Genomic DNA, 15,405 nt, shown 5'->3' on the forward strand with positions numbered 1-15,405 from the left:
GTCATTAGGGAGCCACAAAATGAACTTTATCTTCACAAAAGAGACAAAAAAGTGTATAAAATTTTAACATAGAAAAACTCTAAAATAATTATCTCAATGAGAAGTTAAAGTATTCAAAACATCATACATGTAAAGACTTAGTTTTTTGTTTAAATAAATTTGCAAATATTAAAAAAATAAAACTTTATGTCATAGATTTCATAAATGTATACAAAAATTATTTTTTGCCAATTATTTTTATTTTAAAATTTCATTAATTTGCATTTTTTAATAAATAAAAAAATTGCAAAATTTGCAAAAATTCCAAAAAGAATGAACATTTCAAAAACTTACCAGAATTTTTATAAATTCACTAAAATTTTCAAAAACACAATTTCATAGATTTGCAAAATTTTCAAAAATTGTAAACATCTTTAAAAAATGTAAAAATTTGTAAAACAAATTCCCCAAATTTTGAAACTTTAAAAATATGCCAACATTTTTATAAATTTGCAAAAAAACAAACAAAATGAAAGCAGAATTGAAATTTCAAAAATTAACAAAATTTTTCATTTTTTTTAAAGTGGTACTAAAATAGTTTGCAAAAATTTGCAAAAAATTATAACATTTTAAAAATTTGCAAAAACTTGAAACAAAGCAAAAATCCCCCCAAAATTTTGGAAGCTTTACTGCAAGAGGTTATCAAATTTAGTTCAGCAAAATGTAAATCCATGGATTTATTTTTGTCATTGTCTTTCATCATCAATACCCTTTGTAGGACAAACAAAAATCTTTAATTCTATTAAAAAAAAAAAAATCTAAAGCTACAAGTAAAAGAGCCACATGAGGTCCCAGAGCTGCAGGTTGCAGACCTCTGGTCTAAATAAAGTGAAGATAGTACTGAACTATTTTAAGTTTTTGTAAAAGTGAACGACATTCTGGCCTTTGGTTGTAACTACCTTCATGAATCACTTTTCAAGGGCAGTGAAAGCAGAGTTTTTGGTGAGGCAGGGATGAAATACAGGTAGCTTAATCTATGAGGCTGTAGTGTTACAGTACAGTTATTGTTTTGTTACAGGGACTAAAGAGGCAGTTGACAAACCTCCATGACATCTGTGAGGATCAATGAGGAGCTGGTGTAGTGTCACCTGGTTAAAATCCCCGATGTAGCTGCCATTTTCCCATTATGTAGTTGCATTGATTTCCACTGCTGAAGGTCTGACTGACAATCATGTGCAATGGTTTAATGGAATAAGACTGAAGAAGGAGAAACACTGACTGCTTATCTAACTGCACCTGGCTCTCTGTGGCCATGGTGATGGTAGCTGGAAATGGTTGATGGGATATAGGAGTGACAAAGAAAAGATAAGTGCTGATGTATTTCACTAGTGGGGCAAGGTAAATGGAAGAGAGCTGTAGCTATTTAGTATCTTTAACTTAAAGATAAAACATTAAAGATCCTTCTACAGTCCACAGCGAGACAGATTCTTGTACTGGTTTGTAGCAAATGCTAATGGGAAGCTGTATGAGTCTTTATGTCTGTTTTAGTCACAATTTCTCTTGCAGTTTGTCTACAACAGTAAGTTTCCAGTATAAGCGCTGCAGGAGCTTACATTTGTCAAAAGAGCTTTCCTTCAAATATATTTTTTTAATTGGGAAAATAATTAAAACTTAATTGTCATAATATTTTTGTATAATATACTTGACATCTGTTTAAGTTTTAAAGTTTGAACTGTTTTACATCTAAAGTGTTTTACGTCTAAAGTGAGCGGGCTTGGCAGTACCTACAAAGTTTCCCAAAGTTACAAAGTTTGTGCTTGTTCGAGCTGCTTTCCAAAAACACATGTTCATTAACAGGGACAGGAACATGTTTGAAGTTTCTAGTGGTAAAAGTCTTGAGCAGCAGACTGATTGTATCACCTTAAATGAAGTGTTAACTCTTCTTGACGCGCTGTGAACATTATAAGTTGGGCTAAATATAAACACTGAGCTGGTGGTGACAGTGGGGCCTCCGAAAGTCTATCCAAAGCAAGAGTGAGGGGAGTTCATTACATCTTAACTCAGCTGACCACAGCAGTGATACTTCAGAGATCGTTTTCATGCACTCCATTTGTCCATGTCTCTGTAGCTGCATGGCTTGTGTCAAATTAAAGAAGCACAATAAGGTTTGCTCTGCTGTTTTCCATATAATTAATCTTCCTGTTGTTCGTTATTCCAATGAAATCTGCTTAAACTGAGTATTTTTGTATGTTTTGAGTGCACACAGCATGAGTCAGAGATCATGAATATTTAATACTGAGTGCTTCTTTGAGTGTAGGCTGAATCAGGAATTGCTTTCAAGAGGGCACAATCTTGTCACAGGCCTCATTTGCTTGCATTCAACAAAATGTAGCTAGTAAAGTAAATGCCACTTACCTTTAATGGATATCTAAATCAATTGTTGCTTTCATCGTGCTCTCTTTCCATATGTTTGGATGAAAATAGAGAGCTTATCTTCAGGCTGGGGAATGAAAGGAATGCCTCTCATCACTGCTTGCCAAGCTTTACTGAATGGATAATCTCGGTGCTTCCTCCAACTGGCAGCCTACAGAATGACAGCATGATATATAAACACAGCTGTTGGGAGTTTTTGGAGGGAAACAGATACCCTTTCTTTCTTGAGGAGGCCAATGTAGGCTACTGCTGGCTGCACCTCATTTGGGGAAGTCCTTCTGGCAACACCCGCCTCCTCTGAAAGCTCACCAGCCTGCCAGAGTCCGCCTTCACTGTCACAGACAAGCAGCAGGAGTTTGGTCAGCTGCTGTAGTAGCGCCTACCTACACAGCAGAAACAGTTCGCTTGTTCAAAGCGAGCACGTAAAGCGAACTGTTTCTGTCGCGAAGCGCGGGCACGTCGTCGCGAGCGCGTGCTTGCCTGCCTCAGCTAAAAGGTCCCGCTTCCACTGACTGCTCTCATTGCAGTCCAGTCTGCTGAGCGGAGCGGACTGACAGAGGGACGGGTCTCGGTGATCATACAAGGATCTTACCTACTTCGTACACTTCTTCCTGCAGCAGAGGACCTGTCAGGAACCGTTCTTAGCCTTTAGTGGACAATGTTTCTCCTGCAGTACACAGGTAAGAGCTCCAACTGTCTCAACGGTCTAATTTTTAGAGCAGAAATGTTATTTTTCAGGTCCGTTACACGCGCAGACTAACGGTAGTTGTGTTACCGCAGGCTACAGTTTCTCTCTGGACCTCATTGGGTATTTTAGCTACAATTTGCTGTACATTTCCTCGTTGGCTGATATAAGTTACGCCGCGGTTTGAGAGACATTCAGACCGGGTTTAGTCCGTTAATTGTCGGGCGTATACCAGCTGCTGAGACCGCAGAAGAGGAGCTGTGCCGACTCCATCTGCCTCAGAATTTGATGTGAAACGGTGCTTTATGATAATGAATGTCAATAGTAGCGTATTGAACACTGTAACACCAGCTTATCTGCACAGTAGAAAGGAGTGGATGCTGAAATGTTGACTGAAACCTCTGCTGCAGCTGTTTATGGATGAAGTTTGACTGAACCTGCGGTGACGCTGGATCCTCTGATGCATGATTTCCTCTGCTCGGTTTCTGTTTGATTTAGGCAGCATCATCGACATTAGTGACTCTGTTCTATAATTTGTTCATCATGCATAATGTGTCTGATGCAGGTGATGAATTTAACAGAAACATGGTGTTTGAAATGGACATTTCCTCAGGATGAAATAAAGCGACGATGATGTTTGAACTCTCCCGTTAACCTGCTCACTCTGCTCACCAGCTTTCTCTGTTTATTGTCATGGTACATTTACCACAGATGTATCTAAGCTATTCTTCTTGTCTCTGTGTTCACAGTCTGTGACCAGAGCTTTTCTGAAGTCCATAAAAGCAACGACGTGTTCAAGATTAGTCCCATGGTTGGCACAAATAAGCTGTTTGTCACTGCAATAAGCATCCTGACAACAAAACTACCCTCATGTCCTCAACTTCTTATGAGAACTTAACCAAACAGGAAGTGATATCCTGAGCTTTTTACCCCCACACTGCCCTGGCCCTCTCTAATCAATGGACAGAGCATCCTGAGATAGGCTTTAATGGTGAGAGGGAGGAAGCACTTTATTCTGATGTGTCAGAGAGGAAAGATTTAAAGGTTGCGCAAAGGGTGCTTGAGAAGAAGCTTAAATATTTCAGCTGTTCAGCAAAAAAAGTGATGGGAGGGCTGTGAAAAAATAAGACAGGTTTGGTAGCTTTGGAAACTCAGATTTTATGTGGTTGTATTATTAAGAGAAAGCAAAACTTGAGTTATGAGTTGCATCATGTGCCAACAGCCACTTCTGAGAGTGCTACTAAGTAGTAATTTATTGTTGAGAAAAACCCTGAGAACTGACAGCGGGAGGAATCTATCATCACTAGAAAGCTTTTGCTCTTCCTCTTAAAGAGATAAAGTGGTTGGCTCCAGTCTCATCCATGTTTGAGACAAACTCAATGACTCAGCCTTCTTATTGGTATTCTGCACTGCTGCTGTCACCTGACTACCTGAGCTGAGCTGACAGACACCTGGAAGCTCTTTGAAGGCAGGTTTTATACATAACATCAAATGTAAATTCTACATAACTTCTCCCAACTCTGGCAGTGGGTTAGTTGTTGTCCCTGATAATCCAGTTAGGCATGATAGTTCTCCTCTGTCTGATGCTTTGTGTTTTCTGTCACTGTGATTTAGGATGCACGTTATCTGTATCAGTCGATATTGGCATAAAAAATATCAGATATCGGCCACCATACCAAACTCCTCCGATACAAAAAAACACTCAAAAAATGGGCTGAAGCTGCAGATATTTTATATTTTTTTGTGACTTTGTTTTCACAGTGCAGATTGAGTCTGGCTCCTGTTTCAAGATAAACTTAAACTTAAGCAGCAGTCTGTACGGCACATGTAGCTGACTAATTTGGGCGCATTTACCCTTTACCAGAGTAAACCATTTTATTCAATTTGGGTTTAATTGCTGAACAGTTGCACCTCTTGTATTTTCTCTGTGAAAAGATGTTATGTTTATGACTGTCAGTTATGAAATTGGCAAAATTTGCCCTGGTTGTGGGTATTGTTATGATTTACTCAGGAAGTGCAAGAAGGATTTCAAGAAGGATTTAGCGTTTGAATTATTTTGTTTGAAAACAATCATCATAAATAAATATACCGTTTCAAATTTATAATTTTCTTATTTTGCACAAAAAATTGTATTCATGGAACAAATGTGACAAGAGTATGCACCGCAATACAGTATGCTACTTCCACTACTGGGAATGGGTACCTTTCACATTTAAAACGATACAGTACCGATACCCAGTACCTGGCAATCAGTACCGGTACTCAACGGTACCAGTTTTCTGTACTTTTCTGCGTTTATGTGATAAAACATATCGATTTGTTTTATAATAAAATATAAAAAGTTTTTCAGTTTCACATATTTATTCATCAATACAGAACCTTGCAATGCTGTGTTCATGTCCAGCATGGAAAATAGCCTTCTCTTCCACTCCCTCACAGTCACAAGGATGCATTTAGGTACCTAAACATGGTACCTTTTGATTTTACATGAATCGATACCCGGTACTTTTGACAGAATTCGATCGATCCACACGTCCACCATTATCTAATGTAAGACTATAATACAGCGTTTTAACGTTGTGTAAGTTGCTCATTGTGTGCTTACAGTTTGACTTTTTTTCTACTTACTGTGTTTGAAGTCTGACATATTTATTTAAGGTGTTTACAGTTTGCCTTCTTTATTTATTATTGTGTTTACAGCTTGTTCTTATTTATCCTTGGTTTACACTACAGTTCTTATGTTGACAGTTTAATAGTTAAAGTTCCTTGTTTTAATTTAATAGTGTTCTGTCTCTGTCTTGAATCATAGTCTTCCACAGCAGGTGTGTGTGTGTGTGTGCAAGCACAGCAGAGCGAGTGTTGCATCTTCACAGAGAAGCCATTGGGAGATGTTTCCTGTGGTGGTTTTCCCAGCTCTCTGTCTGCTATACAGAGTGTGGTTGTCATGCGCGCACATGTTTGTGTGTCTGTGAACCCGTTGGGGCAGAACTTTGCCATGCGCAAAAAAGCACAAGGCCAAATGTGAACTCAACAATGTACAAATGACATCCTTTCATGTAAATTAATAACATAAGGCTATTTAGTCCATTAAATAATAAAAAAAAAAAAGCTTAAGACATAACTTTTGAGAGAGGTACTGCCTAATTACTTCTGCTGCGAACTGGTGCTGTATGGAAAATAAAATTAACTCAACTTCACGGGTATTATAACTTGTGTTCATATACAGTATACATCCTATGTATATCAATTGATTTATTATATATATCAGCCGATATATCGGATATTGGCTTTTTTTTGCCCCTAGTATCGGTATCAGCATTGGCCCCAAAAATCCCATATCGGTCGGGCTCTAGTCGGTACCTATAAAAGTACCTAATTCGGTACCCATCCCTGTCCACTACAGAAGAGAGTTGATCATCTGCAATTATGTGAACAGAAAAATATTTGTACCAGTATCGGCTAAATGAGTTGACATATCAGTTATCTGCAAAAAATCCAATATTTTGCATTCCTGACTTTAATTGTTCTGTGAAAAACAGAGTTTAATCAATAACACTCCTTCATCAAACAACAACATGTTGGTTTTAAAATCCTAACATATCTCTTGGTGGAAAAGCAGTGTGTGGTTGCTTCCTGAAATCACTCTTTATGAGATGCTTGGCTGCTTTTGTCACATCATTCCCCTTCATGTGGCACAACCACTGTGCCACACCATCTGGTGTTTGAAACCGTTGCTTTAATAACTAGATTGTTTCATTGCTTCAGCATTCATCCTGAATCTGTGTGGCAGCCTAATCTCAGAGAATGATCGTTGTTTATTTTTTTGTCTAACGCTCACTTGGATGTGCCCTGCAGAAACTCCATTTACCTTGGTGTAATTGTTCAGTGATTGAGTAACTGTAGCATTAAAGTGAGTCAAAGATCTGTTCTGGTTGAAGGAAAGTATATTAGCTTGTGTTCAAGATCCCCACAAGGATCAGCAGAGTTGGCAGCGGCAGCAGTTAAAGCAGCCATCTGGTATTGAGTAGCTGAGAGAGCTTGGCAGCCTGAAGGCAACCAGCTCTGGAGCTCCAACAATATCAGTGACAGAGCTCTTCATTTCTAATCACTTTCATGATGCACAGCCACACAGGGAACTTTGAAAATGGAGCAAAGGACTCAGCAACAGCATATTCAGGAGCTTCAAGAAGGATGAAGTGAGCCATCAGCTTTATTCTGTATGAGCTGAGTACGAGCGGTGTGTGAGACAGGAGTGAGGCTGCAGAGCTGCCGTGTTAAACCCAGCTGACAGTGGCTTTGAGCTCAAGAGACCAAAGAAAAACAGTTTGAGGATTAAGCTGCTCATCAGGAACTTTACCTTCACCTTCAATGACATGGAAAAAGTTTCACATATTTAGACTCATCCCTGTTTACTTTAACAGCTACAGTAGCATAAACTACAATATAAGAGACATTTATATCATATGTGACACGATCTACTGGGTTCAACAGATGTCCTTTAGCATGAAAACAAGAAGTTTCTCCTCCCCTGTGCTCTGAAGTCCACATTCATCCCACTTTTGTATCCAGTTTGAAATGTCACTTGAACTGAATCAGTTCAGCCTTTTTATAGCAGATAATTATAGAGACTAAGTTTCTACATAACATGTGAGTCACTGTTGGAAGAGGTGCTGTGTCAGTCTCTAAACAGGAGTTTCAGCTCTTATTACAAAGTTTTCTTCAGAGAATAAAAGAGCAGATTTTGTGTGCACAGTTTGGTTTTGGTGGTTAGAGTTTCTAAAATAACTGACTGATTCCTCTAAACCTGTTTTGTTTGGCTACAAAGCTCCTTGGATATTAGAGATTAAATTGTCTACTGATAACTGGTTTGTAACTCCACCTATTATTTTTCCTTTTGTTCTGCTTTTCAACAATTTGGGTGGTTGTTACAGCTCTGAGCAAGATAATCTTGGGCTAGAATTGCTCATTAATGTGTTGTCGGTTATTGTTTCCTTCACTGACTGAGGACAGAGATGGTACGGGGACATGTCAGCCTCGCCTTGTCTGATAACCAGAGTTACTTTTCTGCTTCTTTTTATGAGGTTTACCATGTATTTGTGATGTTTCATGAGAAAAGCAAAAATAAAAAAACTTTTGAGACAAACTTTTTGGCTTCCTATAGATACTGACTGACTGTCAGTTGTTGCAAACTGTCAGCATGTCAGACATACCTGACAATCTGTCAGACCTTTACCACTTTAAAATTAAAGAGCAACAACCCAGCCAACCTGCTGGACTTGTGCTTATGTTTGTGTTTTAGTAATGAGGGACTCACAGCTGTCACTTTAATGTGCAGAGACGAGCAGAGCTGTATCTCCCCCTCTGTCCTGCTTTAGTTTGCTGAGGTGAGGACATCCTCCTGAAACATTCACAGCAGCCCTGCGCCTGTCCTGCTGTAGGTGCTCCCCTTGAGAGAGAACAAACCTGAGTCTTTATTTTTTATTTATTTTCTATATTTTGGCATTTTCTTCCTCACCAGCTGTGCCAGGAGAAGTAATTGGAAGTAGCAGAGCACCCGGTGTGATGGATCACCACTGGGATGCTGGATTCTACTGTTGTACCTCTCTGGAGTTGCCGCGTCCACTGCTGCTTCTGGGATTGTATTACAATGAGCTCTCTGCCTCAGCTCTGGATGATAAATGAATCCACTAAATCAAACTTTTATTTAGAAGTTGCATGGTGTCCAGATTTTCTTGTTTTAATATCATAGGAATTGCTTATTGCATGTACTGTGGATGTTTTTATGAAGGAGCTGAATTTATTGCAAGAAACTTGAAGACATTTATTAGACCTTTGCTGCTGCCCTGTGAATATACGACAGAGCAGAAGTTTGCCCTCTTGGTTGAAATCGGTTCTCACAAACATTGGTATGTTGAACGTTTCCCTGAAAGAGAAAATGGAGGAGGCTGAGAGCGTGGTTCAGCAGTTTCGACCAGAGAACTGTGGTGTCCGCAGAGATTGCCTGTCTAGAAGGCAGCCATCGCTCCACTGTAATAGAGACTGAGGGCCAAGATTTATGTGGCCCTGACTCTGGAAGAAGGAATGGCTTGGAGGAGGGGGTGGGGGGTTGAAGGAGCATGAAAACAAAGTAGAAGCAGAGTGGAAGGAGAGGATGTAAGCATGAATGCATTTTTAATGGATCTGCAGACGTTCTCTGTGTGTTCTCTGAGTGAAGGAATGAAACAAAGTGTTTTCATGGGTTAGTGTGTAGAGCATGTCTGCAAGACAAAGAAGTTCATATTCTGAAGCATGTTTAACTCAAAGCTCAGCGCTCTGAGCAGAGAGAGCAGAGAGAGTGGTGGTCAGCACAGAATTTTCCATTTGCAAACAAATTTTTGTGGCAAATTTTACATGGAGTTTTTTTTTTTTCATTTTGCATCAACAAACTCAGACTCAAAGATCCCCACTGTGCAGAACCTTTCACTGCAGGGCAGAAAAAACACAATCTCAAATGTCATTGGGACTGCTCTGAAAGGTTTGGTGTGGGAGCTCAAAGGAAGCCTTGTACTCACATGTTTACTGCATGAGCCCGGCCAAAGTCAGAGCCTCTCTGCCGCCGCCGCTGGATAAATGTGAGGCTTTCTCTGCACTCAGCACATCTTACTGGCCAATATTTGTTCTGTGGCTTTTCCCCTGCCGTTTCCTGAGGAATCAGAGGTCAGCATTCACAGGAGGATGATACAACACCAGTGTAACATTTTGGCTATGGGTGTGGGGTGTAATTTTCAGTCAGGTTCTTTAAATTATGGCTCTGGCTATTTTGGACTGGAGGAATGCTGGCTGAGGTCAGGCTTTGGGTTAACTTCAGAGCCCTCTCAGTGACACGGTCAGGGCAAGCTGAATTGGGGACATGACATTTGACTTCCTTTAAATTAGTATGAAGTTTGTCTCCTTCTCCTGTTTGAGGGTCATTTTTAGGTTTAAAGTTGCTCTAATACCCCAATCTGTTAACCTTCTTCCTCTTTTCTTGGTTCACAGTTATAACTGTAAAAGTCAACCAACCATGACTGCCTTCAGGATTTTTTCCTTTTGAGTTTGAAAAATCCTCCTGTATGAAAGCTTGTATCTGGTCACTCAGTCTACCTTCAGTCTTTTTTGAGAGCTTTTTCTTGCTCTCCATTAACTGCTGTTCAGGAAAAAGCACCATTAGTAGCTGCAGCTGAAGCTCAAATTACTCTGTCAGCCCTCAGGCAAGTGTCAGTGAACTTTGGGGGATAATGTACAACAGATGCTTGGAGGAAACTAAAAAGTACAGATCACACTGAAGCCATTCAGGTTTAACTCTGTACATTAGTGATGGGAGCTTCTGTATTTAGTGCCGGCTTCTGAAATTGGGTTGAAAATATTTGGTTGAAACTGAGATCACGCTCCAAACCCTCACCTCTAATATTTATCAGGAAACTTCTCTCTGTTCAGAAAACATCAAAACTAGTGTTGTCAGCAATTGCAATAAAAAAAAATCTAATTAATAACAGGAGAGATGACAGAGACAAAGCGAGACGCTGCAAGTCAGAAAAGTTCAGGCAGCTCATGCTCCAACTGAGGATGTGTTGCGATCGTGAGAAATGACGATGGAGATCATGGAGAGGATCAAAGGGTAGAGCGCTCGAGATGAACTCCATAAAAATAAAAGTACATTTTTTTCTGTTTTTTTTTTTAAATCAAAACAGGAAGAGAGACATAAAAGAAGAGGGTCCACTCTTCTTAGGTAGTTTTGGTGTTTACAGGGTCACAGAAAACTATTATTTGGTTCTTGAAAGATCATTCAAGGTGCTCTGAAAATGGCTGGCAGCCAATGAGTTAATCTTGCGTTAATTTGTATAAAGCATTAATTTGTGGTATAGATAATTACTTAATGAGTGACAGCTCTAATCCAAACATCACTGAGCACCTTTTGACCCGTTTCCAGATGTGTCTTCAAACTAAATGTTTGTCAGAAGCTTCTAGAGCCATCCATCATCTCTTTCTTCAATCCATCAACACGGTTATTAAGATGATCCTGGAAGCTGACTGTGGTTCCTCGTGGAGGCGGTGGCCTTAAGGCTGTACGCTGACAACAGCTGACTTAACATCATGGCACTGAACACAGCCATTACAGACAGGGAGGTAATTGGATTCACAAATCAGCCATGGCCCTGGGTTTATAGTGGCACCGGGCTTTATGGGTCATATTTCAGAGGCTGGTGGGCAGTTTGTCAGAGTGAGGCTGGGTTTAATGTTGAACTGGTGCAGGAGAGGAGCTCTTCTTCTGCTTCAGAGAGGTAAGGAGGCCGTATTCTGTCACCTGTGTTTCCTGAAGACAGTCTGATCAAATATTAAAGCTTCAGGGTGAAATGGACTGAGACACTGACAGCTTTTTACATTCCCATGGTGGAATTTGTCATCCTTGACTTTGCAATATTACCAACACTTTCTTTGACTTCATCTTGTTTTATTTCACTGTGAAAGTTTCTACCTTTAAACATTTAAGTCTTTACATATTCCATTCTTCCTGTGCGATATTTTCTCCCAGGTGAGGCAATAAAAATTTCCCTGAGGCAAAGAGAGGTCGATGATGAAGTGTGTGTGTGTTTTCAGACTTGTTGGAAGGAAAATCTTTTTTTGTGTTTTCCCTCTTCCTTGAGGTGAAACGTACTGCAGGTTCTTTGTCATGCCCTGTGTGTCTGTCTCAGCAGAAGTCAGGGAGGTGGATCAATGTAATTATTGTGTCTGAGTGGAGGCAGGCACTAACAATCGGCATTTTTCAGGCCTCTGGTGAGCGCCCACGATGCACACCCCTCCCCAACTGACGAGCACTGAGCTTTAGCTTGTTAGTGAGGTCTCTGGACCGAAGCTGTGCTGAAAGAAAATTGGTCTGGACTCCAGAGGTGACAGGCGGAAGCTCATCTGGACATCTCCAAGAGCAAAACTCAGGGTCCCACAGCATTTTGTGGGCTTTATAGCACCCCCTGGTTATTAAGTAATTGGTTCTTTCAGAAGTGGATCGGATCAGTCACACATCTTCTCTTGTAACAACTCCAGGATGAGATGATGTGTAGTTAAGAGTATGAGCTCCAAATTAATAAAACAGTTGTAGATGCTTCTCAGAAACATTTAGCAAGCCTCTACAAAATTCAGCAGCAGTGTGTTTTGAGTCATATTGATATATCGTCTCTCTGAAAGTCCAATATGTTGTGACAATAAATTTTCAGCATTAGTTTGGTTGTGAGCCTAGATTTCTTCAGCAGGGGGAAAATGTCCAACATGAGAATGATGAATTCTCCCCCTGAGGGTCATTGGACAGTCTGACGTGTTTTACAGTGAAGACATGTTTAAGTCATCAGATCAACTCGAGTCAGTCACAAGTCAAGTGACACTGGCTGATGCCAGGTTTGGTTTCATGTTGCTCTAAAAGACCCTGAAGAGTGAGAAGGATGATGTTAAGATTATAACAGAAGCATTATTCTCTTAGATTGCTTCATTGATTTGACACAATAAAATAACTTTATCTCATTAGCTGCAAAAAGGTTAAACTACACAACTTTCTGGAGGCCGGTCATTGATTTGAGTCTGGTCCATGAGTCGCTCATTTCACTCCAACACTAGCCACGTTTACATGGACCCAAATATTCCGCTTGCATTCGGTTTATTTGCTCAAACAGAAAGAATTTAACCTTTATATACACCTCATTCCAAAAGAAAAGTGCCAATCCGAATGGACATTTAATCGGTTTCACAGGGGTGGAATATTCCTTTCCCCAAACCGATTGAGGTATCACGTATCCACTCAAACGGAAAGTTGTCAGGGTGCGTTCTTTCAGCGCATGCTCAGATATGACGTAAGACACACCTAGAGACGTTCCTCACCTTTATAAATGGCAGCGAGCCGTCAGCGCTGGACTGCTGCGGAAAGTTTGTTTTTGATCCAAACTTTGAAAGAAATGAACATAATTTCAAGACTGGACAGACGACAAATTCGCAATACGGAGTATTGCAACACCATGATAAACAAACTGTCGTCCTCATGCTTTGATAAATCTTGTTATGTGTACGTTTTTCTGTGCATGCCCCATTGACTATTCTGTTTGATTATAGCAGCACATGAAGACCAGAGATTGGAATATTCCTTTCCATGTATACTATTGTTTTCGGAAAAGTCATTCGGAAAGATTCCATTCGGAAAGACGAAGAACTCCTCATGTAACCGTGGCTATTGATTGGACTCTACAAGAGAAGTGTTGTGCCCTCTAATCCAAAACTCATTCAACCTTTCCCTCAGAGATGATGCAGAAGAACTTTTAGCTCAAAGTTTTGCCCATGCAGTGTTGGTTAGTCTCAGTTCTTGGGTACAGCTGTTTGTAAAGAGGGAGGTGTTGGTAACCAGACAGCAGCTCCTGGTGAAAGGTTACTGAGGAAACTCTGGTCTCCTCACGGTGTTATTTCATTTTTAAAAGCCAGTCTGACATCGCCATCATGTTCCTGTCACACCTTTCTTTCCTATTTCGGCCCTCATCACATTGGCCATTAATAACAGCGTGACTCCAGTTCCCAGGGTGTCTGCTGTGATGACTGATGGATGGATGATGGATGGATGAATGGCACGAGGAAAGACCAGAGAGAGAACTGAGAGAACAAAGCCGGTCTGAGCCTGATCATAGCCTCCGGAGCTGTCCTTTCTCATGATCTATGGGGCTTCATTTGTTTGTGCTGTTTTGGTAATTAAACAGGGAAGGCCTCCTCAGTGGAGTCCGGCTGCTGGCTTACTCTCTCCCCCCTAATCTTCCCATAAGACCAGATAATTAATGGTGGAATAACCGGAGAGCCTGCAGTCCCTCTGCTAATGGAAGGGATTCATCTTGTTTACTCAACTTACTTCTTGTTTCTTTATTGGGAGCTCGGCCAGGGTGTCATCACCGTGGTGGTCCGAGGTATTTAGATGTGGCGTCTGTCCAGACAACTAATGGCAGATGATATCATGACAAGTCCTGGATCAGACATGAATATTCTCCGCGAGGATTTGTCCCTCATCCTAATAGTCTGACTTCATCATTATTTATTTTTGCCAAGCATTAAATGGATTATGAGACTGCTGACAGCTTAAGCATGAGAAGCTCACTTTGTCACCTCATCATTCTTAATTTATGCAAGAGGTAGTGTTGAATATTGTTCTTTTGATATGTTCTGTTAATGTGCATGTTAACGGATAGAGCTGGTAATGTCCCAAATCCATATAATCACAGTAAACCCATCAAAAAAGACCAAAGCAGACAGAGCAAACAGTGTCTGCCGATTCCTCACCTGCTTTAAAAGTCTGGAGTCTGGAGCACTCAGCAACAAGACCACGGTTTGATGTGGATCACATGATGTCCTTAAACAGCTGTGCTCTGCAGTCTTTACTTTAACGGGAAGGCTTTGTTTGAGACTATTTTCAGCTTTAAATTTGTAGCACTGCTGAGTATTTACAGCAAAAGGACCATGTTTGTGTGTGAGCTTGTGTGTGGTGGTATTAACTCAGGAGAAAGCACAGTGCCCGTGCTAATCTTTACGACTGAAATCGTTGCCAAGTGCCAGCGTTTGGCTCCTCATTGTTTAAGTAGCTGTTGAACACCGGTGCATATCAGTGGGATGGAGGAAGCAGCTGTGCCAGGCTTTGACTAAACAGGAAATAATAGCGCTGGTACACACAAACGGTGTTACGGCTAACACATCTCATTTTTGTCTCCAGACTCAAGTGTGTGCTTCAGAGACTAGTGCTGGTTTTAAAGTGTCTGTCATTACAAAAGCAGGGAAAATATCAGCCTGTTGTGTTTTGTGTATCAAACTGTGCTATGACAGCATTAAAATACAACACCAGTAACTGTTTCAGATTTGATGTGCTGTCATTTGAGACTGAAAAAAACCTGCTATAATCAAAGGGAAGGTTTCAACTCTGCCAACAGTCATCATTGGTTTATGTGGTAACAAGGCCAATAAACAGACTCTGGTCAATATTGATTCTTTTAAAATGTCAATAATCGGTCCGATTAGTCCTGAAAGGTCAATCGCTAATCTGTTCAGCTTCAAAAATCAACTATTTCTTTGTCTTTGCTTGGTAATATTATAGTTGATATGTACCAATAAAGACTTGCCATTAATAAAAATAAGCATGCCTGTACAAACTTTATGAAAGGAGATAATTTAACAAAGCTTTCTTTACTTTGACCATGGAAGTTGACCCGTTTGTGATGCATTTATTCCTTGTTATTGGCAGCTGACAGGCTGGATGTGTCTTGTCACTCACAATAGTTGGA

At 40.3% G+C, this 15,405-nt stretch overlaps 1 protein-coding gene across 2 annotated transcripts in view; it reads left to right on the forward strand.

Annotated features, from left to right (window-relative positions):
• Window positions 1-15,405, forward strand: part of LOC141793225 (ecto-NOX disulfide-thiol exchanger 2-like) — a 131,402-nt gene that overhangs the window by 7,170 nt on the left and 108,827 nt on the right. Inside the window, exon 1 of one of the 2 annotated variants that reach the window (XM_074673734.1) lies at window positions 2,913-3,092. The exons of the other annotated variant lie outside the window; for it this stretch is intronic. Within the exon in view, the coding sequence (XP_074529835.1) occupies window positions 3,071-3,092 (22 nt within the window). The 5' untranslated portion in view covers window positions 2,913-3,070. Of the gene's footprint in view, window positions 1-2,912; window positions 3,093-15,405 lie in introns of those variants that run through there. 2 annotated transcript variants of the gene reach the window in all.

This window comes from Halichoeres trimaculatus, unplaced genomic scaffold (genome assembly GCF_033239565.1).
Source record: "Halichoeres trimaculatus isolate MK-OKI-2021-1 unplaced genomic scaffold, fHalTri1.1 fHalTri1_scaffold_7, whole genome shotgun sequence".
Classification (NCBI taxonomy): Eukaryota; Metazoa; Chordata; class Actinopteri; order Labriformes; family Labridae; genus Halichoeres; species Halichoeres trimaculatus.